At 44.1% G+C, this 12,588-nt stretch overlaps 1 protein-coding gene across 2 annotated transcripts in view; it reads left to right on the top strand.

The window, feature by feature from the left end:
• CEP89 (centrosomal protein 89) overlaps window positions 1-12,588 on the top strand; it is a 96,373-nt gene that overhangs the window by 30,898 nt on the left and 52,887 nt on the right. For both annotated transcript variants that reach the window (XM_073560845.1, XM_073560844.1), the window contains exons 8-10: window positions 394-527; window positions 8,054-8,104; window positions 9,637-9,720. In XM_073560845.1, the coding sequence (XP_073416946.1) occupies window positions 394-527; window positions 8,054-8,104; window positions 9,637-9,720 (269 nt within the window). The remainder of the gene's footprint in view (window positions 1-393; window positions 528-8,053; window positions 8,105-9,636; window positions 9,721-12,588) is intronic.

The following is a 12,588-nucleotide window of genomic DNA, read 5'->3' as shown; positions in this document are numbered from 1 at the left end:
ATTAAAGCATCGACACAGACAGCTATGGAGGATCAGGTGGGTGAGAACTTTGGCTGCGACACCTGTTGTGTCATCACAGGTCTCCAGGTGTCTCTATTGTTCCACAGCGATACAAGTGAGGGGTCACATTGTGACCTCTAGGGTAATGTGACTGCGACAAGCAAGTTGCAAAAAAATCCGACACGGTTGGACTTCTTGCCACATGTTTTTCACGGTCGCAGTATCCTGCGTGTCGCAATGTGACCCCTTTCACTTGTATTGCACCGACACCCAGCGTATTTTGGTGGTGCACCCTAAGTCGCCATGTAGCCCCAGCCTTAAGTTTCAAGGTGTTACGATTAAGGCTCATTGATTTGTGTTTTGTTTTGTTTTTTTCCAATATCTCCACCACAGCAGAGCTGGTGTCTCTCAGAGAGCAGGCACAAGATTTAATAGATGAGAATGACGCTTTAAAAACTACAATCCACCGACTGAACGTGGAGCTGAGCCGCTATCAAACGAAGTATCGCCCTTTATCTAAGGAGGAGGTAATGTCTCTTTATAACTGTTTTTCTTTAAACCGCTTTCAGACATTTGACATCCACTGTCTCAGTACAGACCACAATGTACGGTCTCAAAAGCAGACAAGCTGTCGAGTGCTGGTCAGGAGACGTGGCAATTCCAAATTTAGATGCGTGAAGCAGGCTTTAATTATAATTTATTAATTATTTTTGTTCAGAAAAAAAGATGATGATAGGTAAAAAATATGCACACAGTACTCAAGAAACCATAATGAAGTCTCTTCTTGAACACCTCCCCTCCCAACTTTCTTAAGGCCCCTTTACATTTAGCGATGCACCAGTGATCCGACCAGCGATATGACCCGGTCAGGATCGCTGGTGCATCTCTAAATGATCGCTAGTGAGCTTTCACACAGAAAGATCTCACAGCGATGCAGCAGCGACGCAGTGCACAATACTCACCTTTCACACACAGCGATCCTGACGTCCTCCCGCCCGCCTCCACTCGTCGCTCGTCGTCACAGCAGGAAGCTGACGACGAGAAATGGAGCCGGACATTCTTGCGCGATCAGCGATGGACAGCGGGGGAGCCGGTCGGAGGTAAGTATCACACATAGCGATATCGCTATAACGTCACAAAATCGTTGACGTTATAGCGATATCGCTAGCGATATCGCTGTGTGTAAAACCCCCTTTAAGTGAGGCTGCATATGAACTGTCCCACGTCACACAAGCTAAACAGATGCTTTGGTTTAAAGTTCTATTATTTGTTTTTTAATTAAGGCTGATTTGAATCTGAAGTATCCTGTGGTATGCCCTAAATCTCCATCGTGGGGATGTTACACACGTGTCCCAGGTCTGGGCTTTGCTCCCTATACCCAATCCATTAAATTTTCTTGTGCTCCAAGCTGGGCTTTGCAAGTAACTCGGTATGCTCCCATGTGTTGAACTTCCTCCCATGACATACACCTAGGTCTTCGCATTAAGACTTTTAGTTTGTCTGTGCACAGATCCTTTCTGTGGTCTCTAGAATGCCTGTAGCTTCCAGTCCCCCTGTTTTTTGGCTGCGGACCCCTGGATATGTCTGGTCAGCCTGCGGCTTCCAGTACCTTTGCTACTTGTTTCAAGTTTTCCAGGATTTTTGCTATGTGCCCACCTGCGGTTTCCAGGAACTCTGCAACCTGTCTGCTGTCTCCAAAACGCCTGCCTGCCTGCAGCTTCCAGTACTTCTACTTGTTCCTGATCTTCCAGGACATCTTCAAAGGAAACCTGACATGCTTATATGTCACCTGATTCACAGGCTGCATGTATCAGACCATAACTGTGTGATTTCAGCCAGGTATATTTGCTGCCTTTCAGAGAAAAACATACTTTTAAAAGGCGTCGAGGACTGAGCTGCACTGGAGACTAATCTGGCAGGCTGGTCCCCACTGGCTCCACCCGCTCCCCTTGAGTGACATGTCTCTCCCTGCATGAGTGTATATGAGTGTCACTTATGGAGAGTGGAGAGAAGCCGATGGGGACCTGCCTGTCTGACTAGTCTCTTGCGGTTCGGTCCCCATCAGCTTTCAAACTCTGCAAAGTTTCAGAGAAAATATAGTTTGACAAACCAGTTGCGGACTATATAATGAGTTTTGACAAGTCCGATGATGTTTCCTGACCAAGATCTATTCCATTTGACTGACAGGTCTCTTTGTAACACATGGAAGAGACCTGTCACTCAAATGGAGCAGAGCAGGAATGAGGCAGCCAGGGTTGTCTGCAGCCCCATGGCCAAAAAGTCTGTGTCCTTCACAGCTAACACTGCCCCATACTGCAGGTCAGCTGTGCTTGGTATTGCAGCTTTGTTCCATTCAAAAGAAGGGAAAAGGTTTCAATTTTAGAAACCTGGAAGACCCCTGCAAAGTTGAGAGGAATGAACGCATAGTGAAAGGGGTCTTCTGCTACAGATGTACTGCTCATATACAAATACACGTTATCACATGTAGTCAATAGATTAAAAAACGATATTCCAACACAAGAAAGATAATATTAAAGGCAGCGGTCCTTTGGACTATGCAAAAGGTCCGAAACCAGATGCCACAATTAAATGACATACGTCCAGCGCCTTCAGACGCATGTGTCACCAGCTTCCATCATTGCACTTCTCATCCCAGCACAAATCCCGCGAGGTCGATCGTAGCTGTAACTTTTCTAATCCAGAATTAATCCTATTGGAAGAAAAAAAAACATTTTCTGCCCTAATAAATTTAATTTCGGTCATGATCATCTTCCAATGCGAGCGGAGCATTTTCCTCCATCCAGGTCAGATGATTTTTTTTTTTTTTTTTTTAATTTTGTATTATTTCTTATAAGTGACATTTAGGTCCGTGCTGAAGGACGTACGGTGTTGGTGGAGTGTCTGAGCTCCCGTGCCGCCCCAGTGCTTCCCCCCCATGCAGCTTTTGCAGCCATGAATAATGCAGAAACTCTTTTATACTGTCAGTGTAAATGCGATATGCAGGGTGCAGAGCCAGGGAGAATCCTGCAGCTCTGCACCGCACAATCGACTGCTCCGATTAATTACGAGCCTTTTAAACTCCTAGATTGTTAACCTCAACCAAAGTGGGTAGAATAAGATTTAAAGGGATAGTCCCTTCTTGAATCTAGTGCCGTTCAAGACTCTTTTGCACCCCCAGCAATCAGTATCTTAACCCCATTTATTATTTTGGCAAGGACTGCAGAGATGGAAGGTGTTTAAAGTGGTCTCCCTCTTTCCATTGGACACCTGCTGGGGCCTACACCAGTTTCTCAGAACAGCAGACATGTTGCTTCATTTTTTTGTTTTTTTTCCTCGTGACAAATCTGCTTCCAGGAGGAGTTCGATGCCGACTCCATGGAGTATTTGTTACCACGGCTGGTCAGGAGACAAATCTCCAGGAGTGGACCCTCTGGACCGTGGCACCGAGGGGCCCCGGGCGAGCTGCCAGGTGGAGCCGATCCCTATACAGGGATAGTTAGGAGCAGGCTCAAGGGTTCGGGTACCACGATAGCCGGTACCGAGAGGGGCGGCTCAGGACGGACTGGAGTAGGAGTGTGGGACTGAATCGTAGACAACAGAGCGAGATCACTGGAGACTGGACCGGAGTAGAACTGCAGGATTGGAGCATAGACAACAGGACGGAGCAGGAACACGGGAGGCAGGACTGGAGTAGGACTGGAGTGTGGATAGCAGGATGGAGCAGGAACACCGGAGGTAGGACTGGAGTAAGACTGAAGGACTGGAGTGTGGATAGCAAGATGGAGCAGGAACACCGGAGGCAGGACTGGAGTAGGACTGAAGGACTGGAGTGTGAATAGCAGGATGGAGCAGGAACACCGGAGGCAGGACTGGAGTATAGATAGCTGGACCTACGGAGCACCGGACTGCAGGGCTACTGCAGGGACCACGGAAGGCAGGACTGTGAGGCTATTGCAGGAATCACTGAGGACAGGACTGCGAGACTGCAGAGAGCACACGAGGAACCAGAGCCCAGTGTGCTAGCAAACACAAAGATCAGGCGCCTCCCTCAGGGGGGAACGGCCTGATATGGCCCGGTCAGGTCTGCCATTGGTCCGTAGGTGCTTCCGGGTCAGGGCATTGCCAGAGCACAAGTAACAGGAGGCGCGGCCTATGGCGCATGCGCATTGCATGCAGAGACCCCCGTCGACCGCGAACCTGTCAGAAGGGACCTCCGTGGCTGTCGGGCGGCGGGGGCTGCGGCGTGACAGTATTAAACTTGGATCCCGGCAATCTTCGTATATGATCAGCAATATAATCTTCAAATAAAGAAGTTGATTTATAAAAAGTAGGTTGAAAAAAAATGAAAATATAAAAAAAAATAAATCAATATAAAGCTGAGTGTGTGTATCAAGCCCCGCCCCCATTATGATGTCATAATGGTTGCCATGGCGACTGTTGTCATACTAGGTTGCAATGATGATGGTTATGTCATAATGGTTGCCATGGTGACGATGTCATAATAGGTTGCCATGGCGGCCATGTCATAATGGTTGCCATGGCGAAGATGATGTCATAATGGGTTGCCATGGCGAAGATGTCATAATAGGTTGCCATGTTGATGATGTCATAATGGTTGCCATGGTGACTGTCATAATAGGTTGCCATAGCGACGATGTCATACAGGTTGCCATGTATGATCGGTATATGGGCACGGGACTATGGGATGGAGGATGTGTGATGGGTATATTAGGATGGAGGTTATGTATGATGGGTATATGGGCCCTGGACTATGGGATGGAGGATATGTATGGGTATATGGGCATGGGACTATGGGATGGAGGATGTGTGATGGGTATATGGGCACTGGACTATGGGATGGAGGATATGTATGATGGGTATATGGGCACAGGACTATGGGATGTAGGATGTGTGGCTAAATGGGCACTGGACTATGGGATGGAGGATATGTATGATGGCTATATGGGTACGATACTATGGGATGGCGGATGGGTATATGGGCATGGGACTATAGGATGGAGGATGTGTGATGGGTATATGGGCACTGGACTATGGGATGGAGGATGTGTGATGGGTATATGGGCACAGGACTATGGGATGTAGGATGTATGATGGGTATATGGGCACTAGTCTATGGGATGGCGGATATGTATGGCTATATGGGCACAGGACTATGGGATGGAGGATGTGTGATGGGTATATGGGCACTAGACTATGGGATGGAGGATAGGTATGGCTATATGGGCACTGGACTATGGGATGGAGGATGTGTGATGGGTATATGGGCACTAGACTATGGGATGGAGGATATGTATGGCTATATGGGCACGGGACTATGGGATGGCGGATGTGTATGATGGGTATATGGGCACTGGACTATGGGATGGAGGATGTGTGATGGGTATATGGGCATGGGACTATGGGATGGAGGATGTGTGATGGGTATATGGGCACAGGACTATGGGATGGAGGATATGTATGGCTATATGGGCACAGGACTATGGAATGGAGGATATGTATGGCTATATGGGCACTGGACTATGGGATGGAGGATGTGTGATGGGTATATTGGCACTAGACTATGGGATGGAGGATATGTATGGCTATATGGGCACGGGACTATGGGATGGCGAATGTGTATGATGGGTATATGGGCACTGGACTATGGGATGGAGGATGTGTGATGGGTATATGGGCATGGGACTATGGGATGGAGGATGTGTGATGGGTATATGGGCACAGGACTATGGGATGGAGGATATGTATGGCTATATGGGCACAGGACTATGGAATGGAGGATATGTATGGCTATATGGGCACTGGACTATGGGATGGAGGATGTGTGATGGGTATATGGGCACGGGACTATGGCATGGAGGATAATCATTATAATTTGTTATAACTAACCACAGTTAGTTACTATGCCCGGGCACCTAGTAAATAATAAAAAAAAAGTGTGTGTATGTAGCTTTGTGCTTTAATTCAATTAATTGACAGATTAAATAAAAATAAGCAGTAAATTAGGCAGCGAGTTATTGCGTAAGTCATCGGCGGAGGAGACTCGCTTTGCAGACTTCTTCCTGTCTCTTAGTGACTGGTGAAGCTCGGTGAACTGTGATTGAGACTTCTGGATCTGTAAGCCGCGTACGTCACCGCGCCACCTTCTGATTCCTTCTGACAGCAGATCCCGCTCTGGTCCCTCCCGTGGGACATTGCTTCAGTCTAAGAACATTTCAGAGTCAATTTTCCTCCTTAATCGCAAAGCTGAGCCGTGAACTAGTATTTCAACACAATAAAAAAATAAATTAATAATTTAGTTTTTTGAAAGCTTTCACATGTCGGAAAACTAATGGATCCCATTAACATATAATTCCCATTTCTTTTCCTGTAAAAGTAGTGCTGTTGAATACATTATTCGCACCATCAAAATCACCATCTATCCAATATAAAGTACACACATTTCTACTGGGATATGAAACTGTGTCCATCATTTAAAAACAACTTTCCATAAACCCTTAGCACACGTGACTATAAGAAAATTTGTAGTATTTATCAGAGAATTTTTTTTTTTTCTCCACTTGTAAGCCACTTCTTATCTCCTCCCATCTGCTTGAAGTCATTTAACTGCTAAAATCTGTGTTGCTCGAGACAAGTCAGACTGCCATCTCAGTGGTGGGTCAGATTATAGATGCATGCTGATGTCTGTATAGAGGGGAGAGGAGGAGAACACACACAGACAAACAGTGCTGCTGCTTTATAGTTTGTGTTTCTCATTCCAAAGCTGAATTCAGTTACACTACTCACTGCTGCTTTATAGTATCCTCCATACTGCATCTTTTTAATAAGTAATTTAACTCACCCTAGTGCTGGATTCACAGTTACACTGTTCAGTACTGCTGTATTATGTCCTCCATGCTGCAGCTCTTTAGTAAGTGATTTATCTCGGAGGGACACAAACAAACAGTGCTGCTTTATAGCTTGTGCATCTCATTCCAGAGCCCGGATTCACAGCTACAATACTCGGTACTGCTTTTTAGTAAGTGATTTATCTGTGCTGTATTCACACCTACATTGCTCAGTACTGCTGTAGAGTGCCCTCCATGCTGTAGCTTTTTTTTTTTTAATATAATTTTTAGCAATCAAAATAAGCACAAAACATTCAGATTTTAACAATCAAAATAGACAAAAAAGAGAATCAATGAGGATAGGGTACATTAACGTTTAACTGATGGAAAACATTTCCCTCTAGTGGCATCAAAACATATTGCAAATTAAAACAATAAAAGTCTCAAGTTCCAGATAAAAAAAAAACTTTTTAGATTAGTTACACCTCATGCCATAATAAACCAAACCACATCCACTCGTGAAATTCTGATTTCTTATTTAACAATTGTCAAACAGAAGACTTGACATACACACATTAAGGGGTGGGGAAAAAAGGGTACAGTAGCCCAAAAAGCTTCTAGCTATTGTGTTGAGCCCAGAAATAATCCCAGGAAGCCCAGATAGTTTTAATGATTGTGAAGGTGGACAGATTTGATGCTGTAATGTATTCCGTTATATGAATATCACATGCTGCAGCTTTTTAGTAAGTGATTTCTCTCCCTAGTGCTGTATTCACAGTTACACTGCTCAGTACTGCTTATAGTGTCCCCAATGCTGAAGCTTTTTAGTAGCTGATTTATCTCTCCCTAGTGTTGGATTCACATTTACATTGCTCAGTAGTGCTGCATAATCTCCATGCTGCTGCTCTTGAACATGTGGTACATAGAGATAGGAGAGCAGGAATCCGTCATGTCTGTGTGGGAGACATGATGGCAGCTAGTCTACACCCACCAGCTCAGAGACAACTGAAAAATAAAAACAGAGCCTGCAGAGGGAAACACTGTTGAAAAATCCAGGATACAAGTCTTATAATGGCCAAATCCTTACAATACGCTCACTTTATATTATATGTAAAGATGATTGTTATATTTTAAGAATGCAATGTAACGTAGACTATCATTTATTCACACCCTTCTGTTAAATTTGTTCCTTTTTATCTGGGTTTCAGAATGTGAGGATCGGTGGATTACCTTCCAGAGGACCTCCACCACCGTGGCTCGTAAGTTGTTTCGTTTTTTTTTTTTTTTCCCCTTATGGTTGCGGGTAAAAAAACACGTCCAAGTTGCAGCTTGTGGCGGCCATCTACCTACTCCTATTGCAGAGCAAGGAGGGGTAGACTATTTACTCATTGCTGAAACCCTGTGCATGTCAGCTGTAAAAGGTCTGAACATTTTTCCTTCACCCCCTCCCCCCGAACAACCCGTCATTTTATTGGAAACATTTCTGTCAGGAACCGGCAACCTTTACATTGACCTTTTCACAGCTTGATATTGAGTTTTTGCAGTTTCAGATCCAAAAATCTCTAATCTCCTCCATTTACGAATGTGAACTTTTATGTTGTTGATGATTTTTTTCCACCCCCTGGTTGAAGCGCTTTATTATTCATATAGCACAGTGATTTTCTTGCTGTCCGATTCAAGGCTTTGACCAGGTGACTTGTCTTCAGGGCCTGTTTTAGACAAAGTGGGGACCCAAATGCTCACATATTGCACCATCACACAGAAACATTTCAGTTGTATTTACATGCGCTGAGTTCAGGCCATTAAACGAGTCTGATTGACAATATTGAAGTAGTTCAACCCTTGTTTCCCGGCCTCTTTACACCGGCTGAGGGACAATGATGGGGACAGAACGATCAGTATGTAATAGATCAATCTGTCCCCATACAGTATCATGTTATCAGCAGCATATCTGCAGATTTCACCGGGCTATGAGCTGCTGAGAACAATGATTTCTGTTCCGGCATAAACAATATAAACACTTGATGAATGAGCAGCATTTTCCTTGTTTAGTGTAATGTACAACATAGTCCTCCACACAATGTAATGCACCCCATAGTCGTCCATATAGTATAATGTACCCCATGGTCCTCCATATAGTATAATGTGACCCATAACCCTCCATTTAGTATAATGCACACCCTATAGACCTCCATATAGTATAATACACTCCCAGTAGTCCTCCATATAGTATAATGCTCTCCCCATAGTCCTCCATATAGTAGAATACACTCCCCCATAGTACTCCATATAGTATAATGCACCCCATAGTCCATGCACTCCCTATAGTACTCCATATAGTACAATGCACCCCATAGTCCTTCATAGAGTATAATGCAGTACCCCCCCCCCGTAGAGTATAGTTCAGCCCCACAGTCCTGCAGTATTATGGCCAACACATTCACTGATATATAATAATAATAATAGTAAAGAAAATACAATACTTGCCTTTCCCCCTTTCCCTGCTACTCTAGTGTCTAGTGGGTGATGCTGTTGCCAGCTTCCCGATTCACTGACCCCATAGCGGCCGCTTGGTGTGCTACTATTAGCAGCATGATACTGGATAGTGACCCTAGAGGGAGTGGGGGCCCTAGGCGAATGCCTAGTCTCCCTGTCCTTAACGCCTGACCTGCTCCTCTTCAGGTTTAATTCCCTTTTTTTTTTCATTAGCAGGTGGCTCATATGAAATATTAGACTTGGATGGTTTTAGTTCATCCATGAGCTTCTAGTAATTAATTTCTTTCTTCTGCAGTTGGATATGAAATATTTGTCACCGCTGTTACTCGCCTATGAAGATCGAATTAATGAGAAGGATAACCTGATCCTGGCTTTTGAGGTGAGCCATGATTTACCTGTGTGAAAGGAGTTTAGGTTACGTTTTTTCTAAATTTAGAGATTTCTTTTCAATCATTAGGTAATTTCTGAAAGGGGAACTGTCGAATGATTTTGTCCGCCACCACCTGATCGCTCCTCTTCTGCACTTTCTAAAGGTCTCCATTGTAACCTGAGCAGACACCTCATCTCGCCAAAAAAAATGTCTATTACCTGTGCGCCATGTACAAGTTACCTCTTTGCCGTCAAGAACCAGTAGGCACTTGAGTCAGATCAAGCTGCCCCGCACCTCTTGGTTTGACTTGATTGACAGGGGATAACTTCCCAACCTGAGAACGTGAATCTGAAGATCCCTGTCTGAATGGAACAGAACACCTTCTCTTCATACGGGATGAGAGGAGATGGCCAAGAGCTGCGCTCGTCACCTTCTGTTTCAGGATTCGGATGGTTTCCAGCAGTCAAATCCCTAGCCATTTGGGAAGTTATACCCTATCCTGTGAATAGGAATTAACTTTCAAACTTGGCGCACCTGCTTTCAAATAGGAATAATTAAATTTCATTCAGTCTAGGAAAAGCTCAGTGGTTTGGATCACTCAATGCGACTGCCACGTGCCCCCAAAACTGGTTTGCCTCATCTCTGAAGTGTTACCTGCGAACGCGTGTGCTAACTCATCTCACACATAAGTGTTTGTCCTTGGCTGATTGTGGCAGACGCAACCTCGGCACATTGTGTTTAGCTAGCGGAGCATTGTGCATCAGGAGATAACGACGCAGTCCGGTCTATGCTGCATACTGCTCGTAACTCTGCAGTGGAAGACGGAGCGTCCTTCCTCAGGACTATAAGGTGTTAAGTGATTCTGCCATGCTGCATACAGGAGATGGAGCAGGATAGATACTGGTCATGGCCAGTCCGTGCTGCTACAGTATGTAGATTATTGTGCCAATTCATCCACTCCACAATAATCATCTCTCTATTTGATGGCACACTTCAAATTCCCGCAAACTGAAAACTGTGCGCACAGTTATGGAAATGACATTTTATTCACCTTCATTGCTGATTATTCTCATCTGTTACGCAAGCAAATTCCTTCGAGCCTACTTGTTTTCATACATATTAATGGCCGGCAGGGAGGGTTTACAAGGTAATTTGCCTGCGCAGGCAGCAGCATGGCCGATGTGTTGTCAGAAGCCTGGTAACTAGCATTGCCGTATCAGATACCCAGGGGGAACTGTATCCAACTGGCTGCAACCAATTAAACATAAAGTCTGTGAAGATGCTTACTTGTTTTATGAAGCACCCATACATTTCAAATTAATGTGTGCTGACCCTGCTGATTGGAAGTGTGCATCTCCACCGCACCTTCCTTGCTGCCGGACCTCCACTGCAGATGCGTGGGAATGTAGGTGAAAGGTTTTATATTTGCTGACTTATCATCCAGGGTCAGAGGGTATGGTAAAAATAGCAACTTGATCTCCAACTTTACTCACCTTTGTACAAAAAAAGCAAATTCCGTAGATCTGTGGTCAAACTCCATGGCTTTCTGCCTAGAAATAGGAAACGGTTGTCCAATGCAATCTTTTCCTTTTTCGGTGGATTCCTCTATGGGCTGCTTTACGCTAGACTAAATATTTTTATTTTCTTTATTCCCCAAATTGACTTGGCAAAATAAAGCAGAATTAAGTTTGCACGGATCAACTATTTCCGAAATATTGTTTTACCTACAGTCCTCGGTGACTTCTTCCAGGAGCTGTTGCATCTCACCTGCAGATAGACAGCTGGCACCGCACATTTTACAGCAGAAGGCTGCACATTTTAGCTGCGCAGTTTCATCTGGCGGAACAAGTTGAAAACATAACCATAAAGCATGCATAGTTTAGTTACAATGAAGAGCAAATCCAGCTCAACGATGAAGTGAAAACACAATTCTTTATTCACTCAGGTTTTTGCAAAAATAGAGGATAAAATTCAGCATAGTACGGACAAAAAGTTGCGTTATCAACGCGTTTCAGGTGTCACCGCACCCTTGTGTTTTCACTTCATCGTTGAGCTGGATTTGCTCTTCATTGGAATTCTATACGCCAAGACACAGCGGTTCCGTGCTCCAAGCCTCATGATGTCCTGATCTATGAGCTGGATTGTTTTATATATAGTTAGTTATGCTTTTTTTTTTTTTTTTCCTTTTTCGCGATTCGCTACACTATAAAGATGGCATTATTGCAGATACATTCTATAGAAAACAGTCCTACTGGTCATGTTCTACTGGTAATTCAGAAATGTCAGTGTTTTTCATAGGTTTCCCATGGTAGTTAAGAGGTTAAAAGCCCCATTTACAGTTATTTGCAGCTCTATAAGTGTTGGGGGGGGCATCAGATATTCCTGTTTCTCCTCCTGTGGATTTATAGAAGCTAATAATGTGGAAATGACTTGAGGTTCTTGAAAGCCTCTCGATGATAAGATTGTGCCATCAGGATTACATTTATAGTGGTTTTCTTTTTCCACCTCAAGGAGAATAAGGCCCCAAATTACAATCGGATGCAGTATTTAGATCAGTGTACTTTCAGGTCTTACTTGTTAGCCATTTGCACGAGAATGAATATTTATATATCTGTAGTTTGAGCACTTAGGTAGCACATCATTTGACCTGTTAAGGATTGTTATGTAATCACATAAGTTGCCCAAAAATCACAATTCCCATTTAAGGGTAGTATACCACCCACAATGATAATCACTTTATGGTAACCACAATTAAGAAAATTTTTTCATAGGTACCACACAATGGTATAAATTAATAAAAACACATCTTTATTGACATAAAGTACTGTACAAAAGACGTAAGAATACATAGAAAGGTGTCACACCATTAAAAAAAGG

This window comes from Dendrobates tinctorius, unplaced genomic scaffold (genome assembly GCF_039654945.1).
Source record: "Dendrobates tinctorius isolate UK_male_01 unplaced genomic scaffold, ASM3965494v1 ptg000307l, whole genome shotgun sequence".
NCBI lineage: Eukaryota > Metazoa > Chordata > Amphibia > Anura > Dendrobatidae > Dendrobates > Dendrobates tinctorius.
Note: the sequence above shows the minus strand (reverse complement) of the source record. Positions and strands in the feature narration are given on the sequence as shown.